Source organism: Sturnus vulgaris, chromosome 17 (assembly GCF_052056855.1).
Source record: "Sturnus vulgaris isolate bStuVul1 chromosome 17, bStuVul1.hap1, whole genome shotgun sequence".
Classification (NCBI taxonomy): Eukaryota; Metazoa; Chordata; class Aves; order Passeriformes; family Sturnidae; genus Sturnus; species Sturnus vulgaris.
Genome location: NC_142259.1, coordinates 12,085,575 through 12,105,133, shown reverse-complemented (window position 1 = coordinate 12,105,133; position 19,559 = coordinate 12,085,575). Strand labels below are relative to the sequence as shown.

At 49.3% G+C, this 19,559-nt stretch overlaps 2 protein-coding genes across 2 annotated transcripts; one reads left to right on the top strand and one right to left on the bottom strand.

The window, feature by feature from the left end:
• Nucleotides 1-1,702: 1,702 nt before the first annotated feature.
• On the bottom strand, nt 1,703-6,967 carry RNF114 (ring finger protein 114). The gene is made up of 6 exons (XM_014876134.2): nt 6,815-6,967; nt 5,936-6,086; nt 5,369-5,475; nt 4,782-4,896; nt 3,804-3,911; nt 1,703-3,663 (listed from the first exon to the last, which is right to left on the bottom strand). The coding sequence occupies exons 1-6, from the start codon at nt 6,931-6,933 to the stop codon at nt 3,598-3,600; spliced, it is 666 nt and encodes a 221-aa protein (XP_014731620.1). The 5' UTR covers nt 6,934-6,967; the 3' UTR covers nt 1,703-3,597.
• Nucleotides 6,968-7,336: 369 nt separating this feature from the next.
• SPATA2 (spermatogenesis associated 2) lies at nt 7,337-15,321 on the top strand. The gene is made up of 3 exons (XM_014876128.2): nt 7,337-7,500; nt 9,810-10,236; nt 11,549-15,321. Exons 2-3 carry the CDS (start codon nt 9,919-9,921, stop codon nt 12,800-12,802), a joined length of 1,572 nt encoding a protein of 523 aa, XP_014731614.2. The 5' UTR covers nt 7,337-7,500; nt 9,810-9,918; the 3' UTR covers nt 12,803-15,321.
• Nucleotides 15,322-19,559: the final 4,238 nt, after the last annotated feature.

Sequence of the window (19,559 nt, the reverse complement as noted above, 5' to 3'; positions counted from 1 at the left end):
CAGCCGTTCTTGGGCTGGAAGTGGCAGTAAGTTTCTCAAGCGTCCCACCCTCCCCATTAGAGAGGCCATCAGCTGAGCCCCGAGGTGGCCAGAGCAGACCTGCCACCAGCCCCTTGGCACAGCTCCAGTCCCAGACGCACAAGGACTGACCCAAGGAGCTCACAAAAACATTCAACCACCTCCAGAGGAACAAGTCTGCTGAAAATTCTTCTTTTTACTTCCCTGGCCTCATGCCTCCATGAAGCATCTGTGGAGCAGAGCTCCTGCAGCCAAGGGAGGCTGAGATGGGAAAAAAAAGAGAAGCTCTGGCCACGGGACGGGGTGTGAACCCTCACTGCAAGGCTGGAGAAGCTCCCTGGAAGCCACAGCAGCCCCCTGAGTCGGGCGGAGGGGGCTGGGGCGAGCAGGGTGGCGGGAGGAGCGAGCCCCGCTCTCTCCGAGATGCAAGACCTCCCTCTGCCGTCAGCACAGCCCAGCAGCCGCGGCCACGGGGCTCGTCCCCGGCTGGGCAAGGAACCCTCGCTCACTGCACGGGCCACTCCAGCACCTCCCAAAGCTGCACCGAATTATATATTTTAGACCCCAGCATCTGTAAAGACAGAATAAATGTGAGAAGCACTAGAAGAGAGATCTAAGCCAGTAGCAATGACACCTAGTTTTCACTAAGTGCTGAGTATTTTCTGGAGCTTTGGGGAAGGAGTAAGGAAAGAAAAGCAAGTTTTCATAGTGTTTTCAACAGTCTTCATTTGTAATTTGCAATTTGAGTAGTTTTTGATGAAGCACAGACCAATGCAACTGTGACACAAAGCTGTATGTCAGAAAAACAAACAAAAACCCACCCCCAAAACAGGCACATGCTCCACTGTAATTTTTAGTATATTTAAAACAAAGAAAAGCTTTAGGACTGCAAGCACATCCCTCGTTTGCTTTTCCATGACTTAGCACAGCCTTGGTTGCTCAATCCTTTTTGAGGTGGGCTCACCAGGGAGTGACCAGTACAGCTGGGCAAGGGCCTTGAGGAAAATTTGCTGTTCTCTTCTCAGTCAGGTGACATGAGAACCTGGAATACAGCACTTATGCATTGGCAAGATATCCTCCCCCAGCCTGAGGAGACCATGGGGATTTACCACTGCAATTCCACATGAAGCAATGCCTGTGCATTAGAAATTAATGCTGACAACAATTTATCAGACCTATTAAGACCAGCCGTTGTCTGGAAACAAATTCATTTGATAGAACAGCTCAGCTGCAAGCCCAGCTCCTCCCCTTGTGCCTCTGCGCTGTCCTCCTCAGGCTGACTCCTTGTGCCAGACACGGGGAATTTCACAGGTCCGGGCTGGCCCGATTGCATTATCCCCACAATGCGGCTGCAGGATCAGCTGCTGATGAGGCGAGAGCAGCTCCGGGAGAGCACTGCACCCTTCAGAGCACTGCACCCTTCCAAAGCATTGCACCCTTCCCAGGTCTCGCAGAGCATTGCAAACTTCCCCAGACACTCCCGGGGTTGGGAAGCCCAGACTGGCTTGTTCTACACTGAAGGTTTTTTTTCACCACCCAAACGAAATGAGATGCACGGCACTCAGGTGCCTCTCACTGGAGTGGCTTTAAATCAATCAGGAGTCTCAGTCGGGTGCAAACACTCTGGGTGCTCAAAGGAAACACCTGGACCGTGAGGAAGAAATGACAAGAGCTGACGCAAAGGTAGGATTTTATAAATTAAATGGCCTTTATTTGTAACTTGTCTTCAAAAGTCAAAAACATGACAAAGTAATTGCTCGGAAGCTTCTAATTGCTCCTTAAACATTTTGTTAGAATTGCATGGAAGTGCACTTAGAACAGAAGCAGGAATCTGGATTCCTGGCAAAGGGCATCACCAAACGGCACTGTAGCCAGATCCCAGAGATCCCCATCCAATCCCCAATCGACTGTCACCTCTCTGCAGGTCAGGCATTAAAAACCACCCCCAAACACAGCACCTTCCCTACAGAACCAGGAGGTTCCACATCTCCTACCCCCACACAAACGTGAGCTCAGGGGTGAGAGTGAAGCAGCCCCCACCACGGGGAAGAAACACAAACCCCAAGGTCAGCTGAGAGGTGCCAGAGGTCTGGCTGGACACAAAGCTCCATCACGAGGTCTCAGCTGGAGTGTGTTTCATTATTTTCAGGGTAAGGCCATGCTGCTATCTGCAGAGCACGGTGGGAGAAGGTTACTGCTCAAATCAATTAATTAGTACTCAATTCTGGGGTGGTGCAGGCCCACTGCTCCAACTACAACACTTGCATTGGACATCTCGACACTCCGTGATTTACAGCTCTGCTCAGGTGCCTTGGATCTCAGCAGCTCAACTGCGAACTTAATGAAAGCATCAAATTAAAATTAATGAATCTCCATGGTAAAAGTGTAGGCTCGAACACAGAGTAAGTGAATACTTACTGGAACTGGAACTGTCCTGCTTTCAGAGCTGTATTTCACTTTTCCCTGAAAGCTACACCTGACTCTACACACACACACTGCCAGGTGGCAAACAATCCAAGTACAGCTTCAGCTACTTTAGGAACATTTAAAGAACAGGAATTCAAAATACCTGATAAAATCTGTGGTGCAGAAAGGAAGTGCTATCCAGTGCTATGAATTACTCTAAGTTTTTCCACCAGCTTGCCTTGAGAAATGGAAAACCCAAGAATATATATGAAAATTTTAGTTTAAATAGAAAGCCGAGGTATTGAAAAAAAACCTTCTGAATTCCCCTATCAGCATAAGACTTAAAATTACTAGGAAACCAGTTTCAAACCCACCAATTTAATCATAAAGCCAGCAATTTTGATTAATATTTGCTAAGATAGTTAAAAAATTATGCATTTTAACTAAGACCAACACTAAAGATCATTTTCCAGGCTAGAAATTACAGTAAGAGTATGGAGGAAAGTAATCATCATGCATAGAACTGAAGTATTTTGAACTAGTTTTTACACAGTGCAAAGATTTCCTAGGAAAATTTGCAGTTTGAACACTTACTGAAGATATGTTTTCCATACAGTTGGGAGGCTGCCTGTAAGGATTGAAACACTGGGAAAATTATGTAATCACAGGTATCAGAGGTCACTTCAATGAGAGCTGGTCTGACAGTTACAGTTAGCACCTGAAGTGTCACTAAAGGGGAACAGAGCTACCAGTACACCTCACATACAATCACTTGAGATATGTAAATGAGATTGAGAGGATATTTATTAACTAGTTCAGGCCATTCCATTTGGAATGTTTTTGATTTTAGACAGTCAAATAAATCTAACTTCCAAAGAAACCAACAGGCATAGGTAAAGGAAAAAGCCTTGGTTCCCATGTGTTGATCTATAATGAAACTGAGTCTTAAGCAAGTAAAAAATGGGGCTGATGGGGCTGAATGCCAGAGACCATGATACCAAAAGACTGAATGGTACAGAAATATCAAACCAGGATTTAAAACTGAGATAAGATTAAAGTCTTCTGTACTTCTGGATGCCTGAGTTAATCTTGGGATGTGCAGGGAGAAGTGCAAGGATGCTGGGCATTTCCCCCTCGTGGAAGCTTGGCTTTGCAGTAAATCTTCTGGCTGGATCATTTATCCCGCAGAGAGCGCATCAAAACCTGTGCCATCATATCATCCTCATCAGCATCATAATCCTGCAACACAGAAACGTTCTCAGCACAGCAGGCACGCTGCAATAGCAGGGACAGCAGGCAGAGCTGCTTCCCTGTGCCCCTGCACACAGCAGCACCCGCTGGGATTGCCCGGGGGGGATCCAAGGGGAGCAAACACCCACCACGAAGGTGTCGTAGGAAAAGCGGTGCCGTCTCTGCAGGTGCTCCATGAAGTTAGCACTCCTGTAGTTGGGGTCTCCCCATGGCATTGAGGCACAAATCGGGCAAACCTTCAAGGGAAAAAAAAAAAAGATCCAGTTAGGCCCCAGTGGTTCAGTGCTGTCACACTGACAGCAGGGAGGGCAGGGACAGCCCGGGGGAGTGCAGCTCAAGGTCTGTGCTGTCCCTGCTCTGTATGCAAATGATTTGCTGGGACATTTAGTGCAAAAGCCTCAGATAACCTTGAACCATTTAAATTCATGTCTTAGATCCCTGAAATGGAAGGGCTTACTCTTCTCCCACGTTCTGAAAAGCAGAACTCATTAAAGCCTTTTGCTTTAGAAGATTCCAGCCATTATTTCTCAGTGGCAGAAAAGTTTCCTTGGTCTTCTCTGCAAAGTTCACTTCTCTCCAAGAGAAAAAATGAAATTTTTTTTCCCCTGAATAATCTGGAATTCCAAAAAATTTCCCAGAAAACTGAAAGTTTCCAATTCAGTTCCATGTTTTCAATTCCTCTTGCATGAGAGGAAGTATCACAGATAGATTACTAGAACACTACACAGTTTTTTGCAAGCATTTCCCCCAACAGTTTATAGTATCTTCTTGCTGAAAACAAGGGGAAGAGAAATACGAAAATTAAATGTCTGACATTTTTTTGAAATTACATTTAATTATTTTGCTGTGCCTAATTAACTCTGACCGTGTGCCACTTTTCAAGGATAAAACGAGGATGTGGCCCAGCTGCCATGGGTGTAGAGACCAGAGAGCCACTGAAAGGTGACAGCAGAACTACACCAGGCTTAGAGGCATGACCAGCACAGCCACACTGACTGAACAGCAGTAATTACACCTAATTAATTCACATGTCTCTAATTCATTGTTTCAAGGGGCTTTAAGAGCAGATTTCATTGCAATTCTTGCGCCAAGACTTTTTTTTTTACCACTTGTTTTGCATCCATGCTGTGCAAAGCTTTGCAGTGTTCAACCAGCCCTTCTTGATCAAAGTTCTTCTCACTGCAGTATGGGCAAGGGAAGGTGAAGCGATTTGGGAAGCTCCTGGTTGGGGGAGAAAATGAGGTTATTTACAAATACAGATAGTTCAAAGCAATCATTTGCATATGTAATTAAGGCAAGCTAATTTTAATAATCAGTTGCTAACTCCTAACAGTATTTTGGGGAACTCAGTATTGTCCATATTTAGACTGAATTACAGTTCTTCTGCAAACGTTCTAAGTGCCATTTATCACCTTTTTCTCAAAGGGCACCACCCACTAGCCACACAAGAGCGCAGTGCCACCAATTCCCACCTCCCTCCATTGTGGGTGAGTACAATCAGGAGATAAAGGCATTTTAAACACCAGCTGCACCTACAGAATGCCCTGATATTAGAGCCAGCTGCAGGATCAAGGCTCAGTTCTTAACCACGTAAAAATTAGCACCCAAACTGAGCAGAGAGGTAAACTCTGCTTTTATTACAAAATCCTTTCTTGTGAGAGAAAAGCCCAGGATTTCAGAGCAGAGGCGTTACCTGGTGTTGTGCAGGGGCTCTTTAGTAACAGCCTTCACCCCTTCCATGATGTAGTTCTGGTACTTGGAGCAGGAGGCTGCGTGGCTGCGCATCTTGGACAGGAACATCTGTGAGGGAACAAGAGCACAGCAAGGCTCAACCCTCCTGCACCTCCTGCTATGCTTCTCAGCACAAGCAGCAAACATGGAAACCTGAGCAGCTTTCAGCAGAAGTGTTAAAGCAGAAAATCCAAATACTTCAGCTGACCAGGCAGAACATTTCTGAGATTACAGCTTAGTTAAGCTGTAACTCTGCTGTCTGTGGTATGTTGTTACCCCTGCTCACAGCAGCAACGTTTCACTGCAGCTTTAAATTCAGAATCTTTCATTTGAAATTCATTTCCTGAAGAAGTAACAACAAAAAACTGTGGAAGGAATGTCAACATCTGGGTGCTGCCTATATCAAACACCTTTAGCATGTGTCAGAATGAACATTTTGACCTGATTTTGCAGAAGGCTAAGGAAGCAGCAGTTTATTTTGCCCTAGGCACACACATCTCATGTACTTAACTTCCAAACACTTCCATACTTTTTTATTGCAGCCGTTGCAAGTGGTTTCTGTCGTTTCAATCTGCTTTTCCAAGTCCAGAGCTCTGGTCCCAGCCGACAGGGTGCTGCGGCACACCCCACACACTGGTTTCTTGGGCTTCAGACATTCCTGCAGGCACGGCGTGCAGAAGCTGTGGTGGGACAAAGAGGAGGAGGTGGTGAGACAGCCCTGGGGGCACCAGCACTGGCCACTGCCCTTGCATGGCCTCTGCCCGAAAGAGTAACAGAGGTAAAGAAGGGTAAGAAGGAGCTGCTGGCACCTGGGTATGAAGGGAGGAGGTGGAGGATCTCAGGCTGTCATGCCCAGAATTGTTTGCTGTTGGACAGCGCTCTGTGCCCTCGGTTTCTGGGCAGAATCATGGAATGGTTTGGGTTGCAAGGAGCCTTAAAGCCCATCCAGTCCCACTCCCTGCCAAGGGCAGAGACACCTTCTACTGTCCCAGGCTGCTCTCAACCCCATCCAGCCTGGCCTTGGGCACTGCCAGGGATCCAGGGGCAGCCACAGCAGCTCTGGGCACCCTGTGCCAAGGCATCCCCACCCTCGCAGGGAGCGATTCCATCCCACCATCAGCCTCAGGCTGCCCTCTGACAGTGTGAACCATTCCCCCCTGTCCTGTCAGTCCGTGCCCGCACGGCTGAGGAGAGGCGGGAATGGAAAGTGGAAGAACACTGGCTTCCTTTCCCCTCTGCTTTCCTTTCGTATTCTCCCTTCCAAGGACACCCGTGCCCCGGTACCGGAGCGTGCGGAGCCCCTGCCCTCAGCCCCGCGGGGCCCCGAGCCGCGGCTCCTCCCGAGGCCCCGCAGCCCCCGCAGCCCCAGCCCCGGTCCCCGCGCCCCGGGCCGGCGGCGGGCGCTCACACGTGTCCGCAGGGGACGCGCACCGGGCTGTCGAACACCTCCAGGCACACGGGGCAGGTGAGGCGGGACAGCGGGTCCGGCCGCCGCTCCGGGGGCCGTGACGGCCCGCCCGCCGCCATCTTCCGCCGCGCCGCCAGGGGGCGGCCCTGCGCACGCGCGGCCCCGCCCGGCCCCGCCCCGCGTGCGCGCTGTGGGCGTGGTCATGGCTGTGGGCGTGGTCATTGCTGTGGGCGGGGTCACTGCTGTGGGCGGCACCGCCGGGGGCGCGGCCTCTATCCCCGGGCGGCTGCCGGCGGGCGGGGCCCAGCTCGGCGGGCTCTGCTGCGGAGCCCCGCGCCGTGCCAGCGCCGTTCCGGGCGCGGCGGCGGCCTAATGGCCGATGGTGTCACAGCCCCGCAACCGTTCAAGGGCCGCTTCTTTCCCGGCAGGGCTGGGAGCGTGTTCCTGGGGAATCACCCCGCCCCTCGCGCCCCGCCCCGATGACGTCACGCGGCGGAAGTGCTCCCGCCCCGCCGTTCACTTCCGGGCCGCCGCTGCCACCGCCGCTGCGGGCCTGCCCGAGCCGTGAGGGCGGGCGCGCTCCGTCCGCGGCACCGGTCGGGCCTCCGCGGCTCTGCCGGGGCAGCATCCCAGGCGCCGGACGCTTCCGGTGGAGTGGCGGCTGGTCCCGGCGGCGGAGCGGAGCGGTGAGGGACGGGACAGGCCGCGGAGCGGGGCTTAGCCCGGGTGGGTGGGTGGGCGCCGTGGCCGCAGCACAGCGAGGGCGGCCGGGGGCGGCGGGAGCTGCCGGTGCCGCTGCCGAGGCCTTGGCGGTGTCCCGGGGCTCCTTGACCCGGCTCTGCAACAAGTGTCCCGGACACGGACCGGCCCCGAGCGGGCACTGACTCGTGCGTGGGTCCGCGGGCTGCCCGCGCTCGGCGCTGCTCCGGTGCCGTTTGCAGGCGTCGTGTCCGGGAGCGTTTTGGGGCGTTGAGTGCCAGCCCAGCGCTTCTGGGCTCGCTAGGAGGGGACTGTGCTGTAGGAGAAGGGGATATGTGCCCTCTGTTTCTCCCCTGCTGCTGTCATGGTTTTTGTACAACCGAGTGGTCCAGCGTGGTCAGACCAGTTGGTTCCCTCGGGTGAGGTTTTGACCCTGGAGATGGATGAAACATTTTCTTGTCTCAACAGCAGGCACTGGACTCTGATCAGGAGTCATTACTCTTGCAATGTTGAGGTTTGGAGTCAGTGCCTTTCAGCAGAGCGGCCTTGTTCCTTCTGTGCGTTCTGTCAGTCAGGGTGCCGCTCAAACCTATATTTATCCGTGCCTGCTCGCATCGTGAGGCTCTCCCGAGCCCGTAACCATGGATGTTGCTGCTGGGTGGGCTGCTCGGGGATGCTGTGCTGCCGGGGGCTCTGCGTGCTGGAGCAGCGCTGGCAGGGCTCGCAGGCTCTGCTCGGGCACGGGGTGTTGTGCCCTGGGAGCCCTGGCTCGGGTGCCAGGCACGGGGCACACTCAGAGGCTCTGGGAGCTGTGGCCTGCAAGGCCTCCATGAGGGCTCTCCTGGCATCTGGGCACTTGCTGACCCTGACGTGTCTCACGTGTAGCCAAGCCTTTGTTTGGTGGGTGTTGGCAATGGGGACGGCAGAGCTGTGATCCTGGATCCAGCTCCTTGCCAGCACAGGATCACTCCGTGTCCTGGGGGTGTTCTGCTGACGTGCCAGACAAAGATCTCTCTCTGCAATTCTCGTGTGCAGCTCTTCTTGCCAAGGAACAGACTCTGCTGTCTTTGTCCACAGACTTCATCCTGCACAACTTGCGGAGGAACGTGGGGAGGGAAGGGGCTGCTCCTGGCCCTTATGCTCAGATGTTAATTTAGCACTCCACATTTCCTGTGATTCACAGCCTGTCTCTTGACAGGAGCGCGTGTGCCTTGGAGCAGAAGCAGAACTGCTACTTAACTTTCCCCACACGGGGCTGGCGCTGAGCACAGCCTTTCATCAAGAAATGCTAACTGCCAGGCTCTTGGGTTTGTCGTTTGTTTGTTTCCCTGGCCTCTCGGTTGTTGGCATTTTGTGTTTTGGCTCCTTTCATTCAGCTGATCTTGCTCTTTACGGTGAGTTTGCTTTAACAGGAGCGTTGATCAGTGTTCTAGCAGCTGCAGTCAATACTGGGTGAAAAGTCTTTTCTGAAGTGCTGTTTCAGACTGACTGCATCTGAAACAGTGCACTCATTTCTGCCAACTCTTCTCCCCTCGGGTCAAGAGCTGGTTTGTCTTTTTATGTAATAAACAAAGCCTGTGGTCTGCTTTTTTGATCACAGGTTGCTCAGGCATTGCGGATGGAATCTCTTGGCCTGTTAATTACCTTGGTTCTGGTAAAAGCAGCATTTAAGAGAGTCTTTTGTCACCAGCTATTTCAACTCAGTGCACTGAAAATGCAGATCAGTGTATCCATAAAAACAACTATCCCTGCAAACAAAAGCATACATGACAGAAACACAGCAATGACTTTACTCTGTTCCCATAAAGCAGCTGAGGGTGGCAGGTGTAGCTTTTTTGCAGAAAATATCACAGTGGTGTTTGCAGCTTTCAGCTGGAATTTGGGCTGTGGTTTGCAGCAGTTGGCAGTGGATCCTCTGGAGGTGGCTGCAGAGCTGCCCCAGCTGCGCTGAGGGTACCAGCAGGAGCAATGTCAGTGGTTATCAAAAGCCTGGAAAATGTTAGAGATCAAAAGGCAAAGTCAATAAACCTTCTCAGCCTAGGGACAGTCCTGTGCCACAGGAGGCCAGGGGGAAAAGCAGATGCTTTCACAGAATGGACAGTGGCCTGAAAAACGGGTTGGGAATGATGTTGGAAAGCAGGACAGTGCATTCCTGTGGCTCCTGTGCCTTTTCAGAGTCCTGGAGGAGCTGTGAGGGAGCTGCAGCCCTGGGAGCCCCCAGGGGCAGGAGGTGCTGGGGATGTCTGGGCTGTGTGCACCTGGGGTGACTTGTGTTTGTTTTCGGTTTTTATTCCAGGACAGTCACCACTGCTGAAGGTTCCCGATGCCAGACGCCCAACCCACTGCCAAACAGCCATGAAAGAGAGGAGGTAGCTGCCCCCAGCACGAGGGAAAATCTGATTTCAATGGATACAAAATATAAAGACGATTTATTTAGGAAATATGTACAGTTCCATGAATGCAAACTGAATGCCTCTGACAACAAGCAGCGTCCTATTAACGATGAGTACTTACGAGTGGCAGCAGCAGCCTTACTCTGCCTTCCCAAAATTGATCCCTTTTATAGATTCCGGTTGATCAAATTTTACGAGATGGCTGAAAACTCACTGAGATCTGTGAAATCCTCAAGTTTACATTGTCTCCATAATGCATTCAACATGCTTGAGACAGTTGGAATTAATCTCTTTCTGTATCCCTGGAAAAAGGAGTTCAAAAACATTAAGGTAAGACTTTTTTATGTAGCCATAGTGAGAATATGGTTTATTTTTCTTCCTGTGAACACATTTCATGCATTTGTTTTAAAGGCTTCTCTTTTTTCCTCTTATAGCATTATATATTTCTCTATATACAGTTGGTAATCAGAAGCCATAGAAGAGTTTCTGTGTAAAGTAAGTGAAGTTTGCACTGATGAGAGTATTCCCAGAGCAGAAGTACAAGCACTGTCTGCAATTAGAATGTTATGAAATAGGAGAAGAGCTTATTTAAGGTTGTTGTTCAGCCTCCCCTGCTGCACTGTTTTATTTCTACTTGGAGAGGCTTTCACTCTGGTGAGTGGTCAGGCTGAATTTAATCTGACTCAGGGTTTGATTTGTCTTGCCACAGCTCTTACTGGACACAAGTATTAAACCCAGTGTGTGTGTTCAAGCTTTGCTAAGGTTCCCACAAGTTGTATGATAATGGTTAAGGAACTTCTGCAAAAGAATGCCTTTGATCTGCTTGTCAGTGCTCAGTTGCTGATGTTTTGATTTTAAGGTGCTTTCAAATGTATCTACCTGAGGCAGGTTCCCAGAGGGACAAGTGGGACCTCTCTGCTGGGCTTGGGTGCTGAAGTTGCTGAAGTGCCATTGGGAGCTCTCTCTGTTGAGCTTCGTGTTTTGTCTTTTGCTTGTGAAGGGCAGACTGCTCCTGCCTGCACTCAGAGCTGGGCCAAGCACGTCCCTCAGGTGTGCCAGATGCTGAGGGTATTTCAGCTTGCAGAAACTCATGTCTCTGTTTTTGGGGCTCTTCTAGTGGAAGTTTTTGAATTAATATTAAATAAAATAAAACTGACATTTGAAACTGTAGTAACAGTACACAAAGAAGTGTTCACCTCAAGTATATTTAAAGCTGAATTGGAGTTTGGCACTCCTGCAGTAATTCTGAGTTCCTGTTAGCTCCAGTTTGTCCCTGGGTGGTGTGGTTCCCAAAATCCTGTCCTTTTTGCCTTTAATGGTAGACTTTCTGTAAATTCAAACATGTCCGGTATGCATTAAATTTAATGTTTGTGCAGAGTAGTGATTTAAATCACTAGGGAGGACATTATGCTAATCAGGATTTTAAATTGAATGAAAACTCTCCTACTTTGAATTTCCCTCATGTGGAATTTCCATCTGCTAGCAGGAGGGATGCAGAAATCGAGCTCATCTTGCCAAGGCAGTTGCATGTGTTCAGAGTCGTTATTATTGTATTTAATTATATGGTCTCTGTCACTGAATTGTCTGAACGTTAATCCACCACTGAATTTATAACCTAGTTTTCCTTTTATTCCCCCCTCAGACCTACACTGGGCCCTTTGTTTATTATGTGAAGGCTGCTCTGACAGAAGATGACGTGAGGCAGATCCTCAACTACATGGGCTACGTCCAGGACCTGGGAACAACGTTCACGCTCAAAGAGCAGGTCGACGCCATCCAGGTGAAAATGATTTCATTCGAGCTCTTCCTGGCCAAAGTGGAGTGCGAGCAGCTGCTGGAGATCCACCTGCAGGTGAAGGACAAGGGTTACTCGGAGGTGGACGTGGTGAAGGAGCGCAGGAGCAGCAGCGAGGACGTGCGGGGCTGCTCGGAGGCCATGCGGCGGCGCCTGCAGTGCAAGGACAGCCTCAACACGTCCATGGCCCGCATGGTGCTGCAGAAATCGGCCAGCGAGCGCGCCTCCAAGGACTACTTCAAACCAAAGGTCAGCAAGCCCTCCAAGTCCGTGGATGCCTATGACAGCTACTGGGAGAGCAAGAAGCCCCCCTTGATGAGCTCGCTGAGCCTCAGGAAGGAGCCCATCCTGGTGGATGCAGAAGATGACATCAAAGATGAAATTATCCGTCCCTCGCCCTCTCTGCTGACCATGTCCAGCTCCCCACACGGCTGCTCAGATGAATACTTGCCAACCTCCTCTCATCACAATGGCATGCTAAGAACAAACGTCCCTTACAGCTCCTATTTTTCTGCTCAAGAGGACTTAGATTTATATACTGACCCTGATTCTAGAAGTGTGTTAAACTTTAAAAGGCAGGACGCTATAAAGCCTGACGTATGGCTGTTAAAAAGTGACGCCAACCCCGTTTACCACAAACGCACCCACCTAGCCAAAGAGACAGCTTCCTCCAAGTGCCAGAACTGTGGCATCCCTTGTGGCACTTCTGTTTGCCAGAAGTGTGACAGCCTGTTTGGCTCCAGGCAGGAGTACCCGGCGGTGAAGCAGAGCTCCTACTCCATCAAAGCCCTCCCAGGCGATGGCTTGTCTCCTGCAGCAGCTCTGAGGGAGAAATCCCAGTACACATCCCAGACTCAGAGTCAAGACAGAGCTGCTCAGTTCAGCTCCAAGCCCAAACCCTCGGGCACCTCTCGCTGTGGCTTCTGCAACCGCTCGGGAGCCGCCCACACGTGCACCTTCTGCTCCAAGGTCTCGTGTGACTCCTGCCTCAGCGCCTACTACTACGACCCCTGCTGCAGGAAGAGCGACCTGCACAGGTTCCTGCCCAACAACCAGCTCAACTACAAATCATCCCAGCTGTCCCACGTGGTTTACAGATAGACTGCATGAGGCTGATCGGGAAGGGAAGGGGGAGAGGAAAGGGCTATCCTAACTAATGTTCTGACTCCACACTGACCTCTTTGCCAAAAATCACCTGTCCAGATGTTTGGAACCATGGTTCAGTGATCAGGTGCCAGTTCTTGATTTTTGTGGCTTCACAGATGCTGCAGATCCATTAGATTTCATGCTGCTATAATTTAGGTAGCTCCTAAATGAGCATTGCTTTTCAACTTAAATGGGGGAGAAGAGCACATTTTTCCTTAAAACTTGGCAGCTGTCGTATTTTCTAAAAGTGACATCATACCTTCCTATTATACCATATCTTGCCCAAATAAAACCAGGCAGTGCTTAAAAATAATGTCAGAGAAGTAAGATTCTCATTTTCTATGAGTGATGAAACCACTGCCAGTTTTTGATAAAGTATGACTTCAAAATGTGCAGGAAATATGTGAATGGCTCGTTTTGCCAACAAGGACTATTTTTTGATGTGTGTCTGCATTTCTTGAGCTCCAAAATGCAAACACCACAATCTCTCTTCCTTTTGTCTTTGTTTCCTCCTTCTCCCCTTCTCTCCTGGTTGTTTATCTCGAGCTTATATAACCTGAATCTGGACAAGATGTGCTTTATTTTCCAGTGTTGCCAATATCATCCTTCTGGGTTTCACTGTAAGGTATTTTAAAGAGGTGATCCTGTATCTGTGTCACGCAGATGATGCCTGGAGTGTTGTCCTCTCAGATGAGTGTCCATTTTCTTTCTGTTGCACATGGTTTAAGTACTGTTCTTTGTACTGTAAATAGGTGATTTGGAAACGGTTTATTTTTAATAAATATTTAAAATGTTGAGTTCTTAAAAGTGGTAGAATCATTATAACTATGAAGTCTCTCTGGGTTATTTGTTCAGGTGAGTTTTTGTTTTTCCTTGTACTGTATTTCATAGCTTGTTATAGCCACTGGCAGAATGATGTTCTTGGCTCTGATCAATTCTTGGGTTTTAATCTCATATTCTTTTTCCCTCTGATAAGGCTGCTGCTCATCTGAGTGGAGTCTTGTCTAAGAATTGCAGGATTTTGCTCTCAGTGCACGCTTTTCCTTTGTGGTTATGGAAATTGTAAGTATCAATGTTCTGCTTGCTTCCAAATTCACTGCCAGTCTGTCTGTAGTGTAGTCCAGCAAGTGAAGCACTGGCCTGGTTAAAAATCAGAGCTCATTTGTGACTCCTGTTCAAGTGAACCCATCAGTTATGGATGTGACTCAGATAATAAATAACCTTTGTCTCTTGCTGTGGCACTTGGGAACCCTGGCTGAGAGCCAGGACTCCTTTGTGTTGGGCTCTGTACAGTTTGACCCCCAAACACCACCTGGTTACGAATAGACTTTAGTTTTTTATTAAAAGAAAACCTCTAAGAGTCCTAACTCCCTTATTCCAACCATAGCTAGTTAGCACAAAGTATCAGGCAACCTAATCTGATGTGCAGAATTAAATGTGTTTAAAATATCTGTAAAGAACTCTAGCTGAGATGTAAACTCTGTAGTCCACTTTGCACTGAAATGATTCACTTTGGGGTTTTTAATCACTGTTAGAGTCTAGGCTTCTCAACTTCCATGTCCATCACTCCCTGTGTGACAGGAACATGCATGAATGATTGTCTTACATTTTTTTGGGGTGGGGAGGGGCTTCAGGTAGGTAGAGGGGGAAATTACATAAGTTAGTGTTGTAAAATAGCTAAAATAATTTTAGCCATAACTGGGTGTCAGAAGCATTATGGAAATAAGATGAAACCTGGGTCTTGCAGAGGGCTGAGAACAATAAGTTACTGTCCAGTTTGCACTAAGAAACAAAGTGAACAGTGTGTGTTTAACAATCAGGGAAATTCTGAGTCAAGGGACTGCAAGTGAGCATAATGTCAAGGGCAAGTACTGCCCTGCTGACCCTGAAGGTTGGGGTGAATATTGTTTAAGTGAATGATTTTAAGGTTTTCAATCTTGTATGTTTTTTATAAATATATATATATATAAATATGACACAAATGTAGATAAATTATGTATATAGTGAAGAATTTAAAAACAATTTTACTATTAAAATGCAGTCTAAGGGTGGTTTTCATTTTGGTGGTTCTTTGGGTTTTGTTCACCTTCTGCAGTGTCATGCCTGTTGGGCTGCTCTACAGTGAATCTTCTGTTCAATTTCCATATGGCTCCTCACACTACAGTGAATAACTAAAACTGTGATGCCACGTAATTTTTATGGTGACCAGGGCAGGGGCTGTACCTGCTCTGGAAAAGAGAAGTCCTCTGTAAATAGTCATGGAATCCTGTAGTACAAACCTGTGTTGGATTGAAGTGATACCATGCTCTATTTTTGTGTATCTTACTGTATGAGGTTGCTGTGATTGATACAGTAAAATATATGCGAATTTAAAATGCAGGTGTTTTGCATCTGATTTGTTTAAATTAATTTATGTTTTGAAGGAATTTAAAAATAAAGAGGCCTTTAAGAAAAGGCTTAACTCTTTTCTTAAAGTGGCGTGTGCATGTGGCTGTCTGTTCCCACCTGCCTTTGCATGAGCTGGGGGGGCTCTTTGGGGGGCAGGAGGATCCCCCCTTGCAGGGCTGGGGTGCTCCTGCAGAGTGCAGAGCTGCTGGAACAAACCCCCTTTCCCTGAGCAGCATGACTCAGTGCCCGTGGAGCCGGGCTGGCAGCAGGCTCAGCTGGGGTGGCAGCACTTCTGGGACCATGTGCAGCTCCCTCCATGGATGCCAGCCTTGGCTCTCCGTGGTGCTTCCTTAAGAGCTTCCTGAGGGAAGCTGCATCTCCCAGAAGATGTGTGATACTGCTGAGGTACATTTTGGCACTTGAATTAGGCCTTCTGGCTCCTTTTGCATCCTGCTAGCTCCAGAGCAGGAGAACTCCTCAAGTTCCAAACTAGATCATTCTTTTTGTTTGTTCCTTGTGTTAAAAAGCATGTCTGGTGAATGCTGAAGTGCCTTTTCTACAAGTGTTTTATCATCTGTTGTGGTTACTGGAAGTAGCAGGGAGGATTATAAAAATCAGGCTCCAGGTAACTGAAATATTCTTGCAGGAAATTCTGCCTCACACTGTGATGCTTCTTGAGCTGTCGTATTTCTGGTGCATAGAAAACAAGCCTGTAAGCTCTCTTGCTGTCTGGCATCTCTGATTACAGACCTCTAAGCTTGTTTGCTGCGTCTTTGGCTTTCAACAGAAGCTTAAAGGTTCCATACACGGTTAAGTAGTTTAGATTTGATGGTTTGAACTGACAGCTCCTCAAAGTTATTTTCTGGGGGATGACTCTGGGTTACAAGCATTTAGTGCATATTGCTAACTATGCCTTAGGGGAAGGGATTCACCTTTCCTGTATTTGTTTAGAAACAGGGGCAAGTCTGAGCGTGGTGATAATTGATACACTGCCAGAGAGACTGGGAGAACAGCAGGAGGTGACTCTGGATGTACCTGGTTTGGCTCTGAAATCAGAGTGAATGAGGCCTTTCAGCATGATCATTACTGTGGTATCGCACAGCAACTGAGCTGAGCTGCAAATGTCCCTGTTTGTTATTTGTGAAGGGTGTTGTGTGATTCCTTCTGAAAATCATGGGATGTGGTTGTGTTTGTCCAAGATTGTATTTGTCTTTTTTACAGTTGATAATATTCCCCTGGAAAAGGTTTTCTCTAAGTTGCCAGTCTGAAAATGTAAGGGCAGGGGATCAGTAATAGAGGTTTGTGGTTTTGTACTCCTGCACCCCACTGTGAAAAACCGATTTGGGGCACCGTGGAAATGAACAGGATGCAGCAAATCTTACAGTGCCGGGAGGAAGGCAAGGGGTTAAAGCCCCTGATCCGGCAGCAGCTCCTTTACCTCCCAAATCCTGCAGACCTGCTGCAGAATTGAAACTCCGTGAGGAGAGGGGTGGGAGAGGCAGGGAGCAGCTGATGTGCTGGGCATTTCCCCGAGCTGATGGATGTGTGTGCAGAGAGAGGCTCTGGGGTTTATTCTGGGGTTCGCTCTGGGGTTTATTTTAGGGTTTATTCTAGGCTTTGCTCTGGGCTTTGCTCTGGGGTTGTTCCCTGCTCAGCCTGGGCAGCTGCCTGCAGCCAGCTCAGTGCCAGGGGCAGGAGGGGCAGCTCTGGGTGTGACCCACCTGTAAGCAGGGATTTACCGCTCCCAGCAGCGCCCAGAGCGGGGCAATCCCTGCTCCTGGCTGCTCCTCTGCTGCTCTCACAGTGACACAGGCTCCGGGAGCTCGGTCCTGTGTGGAAGCTGCTGCTTTGCTGCCCTGAGCTCTGCAGACCAGACGAGCTGCTCCCCTGAGGGGTTCCTGAAGGAGGGCAGGGGGTTCCTGCCTTTGCCAGGGCAGAGCTCCCAGGCTTTTTCCCATGTGGGCAGAACGATTCCGCCCTCCGGAGAGCCGGGTTTGTGTTTCCTGCTGTTCTCGGGGGCTTCGGGCACTGCTGCTCCGTGCCCTGCTCCCCTCCTGCTGCTGGGGCAGAGCCGGGGGCTGGGACAGTCATCTCCACACCCTGTAACTCCCGGGGCAGGCACATTGCAATGAATGTGGAAAGGCTTTGTGCAGGAAAAAGGTGGACAGGTGGAAATGTTCCAGATAAAAATGAAACAACCTGCTCTGATTTTTTTTTTTTTTCTTCCCTTGGCTTGAAGCAGAAATTTCTCTTCCAGCATACAGAGTCTGGGAGGCAGTGAAATCATTTTGCAGGGAACTTTACATGAGGTTAGAGATTGTTTTAATTATTGATATTTCTTACTGATGAGTGCTGCAAATCCTGAATGTGAGCGATGGTGATTTTGGAGCTTCTGCTCAGGTTTCATCATACACAGTTACTGCTTTGAGATGAGGATGTGAAATACATTCAGACTTGGGTAATAGCTTCCATTTGTTTTTCCTGTCTCATGTGGGCTTTGAGTTAATTCTGCACTATGCAGGTCTGTGCTCTGAAGACAGTGTCAGAGTTCCAATGGCTGTAAGTGGTGCAGGAGCAGCCCTGGCAACTTGTGTGTGGCAGCTGCTTCTGCTGTTGTGGGTGTGGGGCTGTCATGCTTCCTGCTTTAGAAATCATTCTCATGATAGTCATACTGTTCTGAGATTTTTCATCATCAACCTGCTTTAAAAAAGGAAAAAGAAAAATCAACCCACAACTGCTCATCAACTCCTTAGAGAAAAATGCTGCTTTCTCCCAAAGTAAGTAAAATCTGCTCTGTAGCTTTGTGTCAAGGTGCTTGAATTGATCTGCCTGATCTGGAATTTTCACAGGCATCTTTCTAAAGCATGGCCAGGCTGGTGACTGCCTTTGCTGAGGGAGCAGTCTGTGTGTGACCCGATCAGGGCACAAACCCCAAGCACATCAATGAACTGTTGGTGAGAAGACACGCTGCCATCCAGCAGGTCTGGGAAGGAACAGCCTGTTTACATCCCTGGTGAGCCTTCCCCCAGGGCAGTCTGGGATGGACAGGAGCCCTCCTCCTCCTCCTCCTCTTCTCCTGGCTGTGCCAATGGAGGAGGGGCTGTAGGGATTTACTGGCCACAGCTTGACTCAGTGGCAGAAGCAGAAGGGGACAAGGACAGCACCTGCCCCATCTCCTGTTCCAGGTCTCTTTGCTCACCTCAGGGTCAGCTTTTGTGTCCTGAGGGGTCAGCTGAGCAGTGAAACACCTGCCCAGGAGCTCAGTTACCCCAGGAAGCGCTGCTGAAAGCTTCTATGGGTCGTGGGATGTGCACTGAAGGGACAATGCCATTTCCAGCTCTTTTTGCTTTATGCTTTGTTTCTGGCCCTAAAACTGCAAGCCTCTGTAGCATTGTTTCCAGTGGTATTAATTGAGAAGAGCTCTCAGAGCTGTTCCAGCCTCTTTATATGCTGGCTTGGGGCCACCTCAGCAGAAATCAGTGGGCTGTGTGCATATGTTCTGCTTCTCCTTTTTTGGGGAGAGTGGGGAGAGGGGCTTCGCTCCCCACACTCTGCCTCTCACTCCTGGAGGAGTAAAACCCCTCTTAGAGCAGCTACTCCTGCATCTTCTGCTGTGACCAAATTCTCTCATTCTTCAGACCCCAATGACAGAAGCTGCTCTGAGGGATAATCGTGATGGCAGGAACGAGAGGGAGCGTGGTTCTGATGGTTCCTGGCCTGGTTCCTGCTCTGCTCTGCAGTGCTGTGCAGTAGCCGTGGATGGCACTCTGGGCTGATCACTGCCCGTGGCCACTCTGTGCTGGGGACAGAGCACAGTGACACGGGCTGGGGGCAGTGAGATCAGCTCAGCCAGCTGGGAGGAGATTTATGAGCAGCTGCTGCAGCAAACCCAGGGGTGAGCAAGGCTACAGTTAAAGGGAGGAAGAGTAGGAAGCTCAGTTTAAGGAGTGAGATGAAGGCTGGTGGCAGAGGAGTATCCAGCACAGGAATGGTGTTTCCTGCTGTGCAGATTGTTGCAGGCACTGCTTCCAAGGAGAGGAGCTGACATTTTGTGTTTGTGTTGATAAAGATCCAAGGAAACTGTACCTTGTTTGAGCTGGAGGCTGTGGTGCCCCACGGTAGCAAAGGGACAGAGCTGGGAGGTGTGAGCTGAGCAGAGGATGCTGTTAGACTCTATCACCCACTCCTAAGTCTCCAGTGCAGAATTCCAGTCTGAGAACACGAAACCTCTTCATGTGACTCAGTGACAGAAATGACACTTAGAATGGGTGACTGCTGGAGGGTTGAAGAGCATGTTTGATCTGTGTGTGGCCCTTGTCCTGCC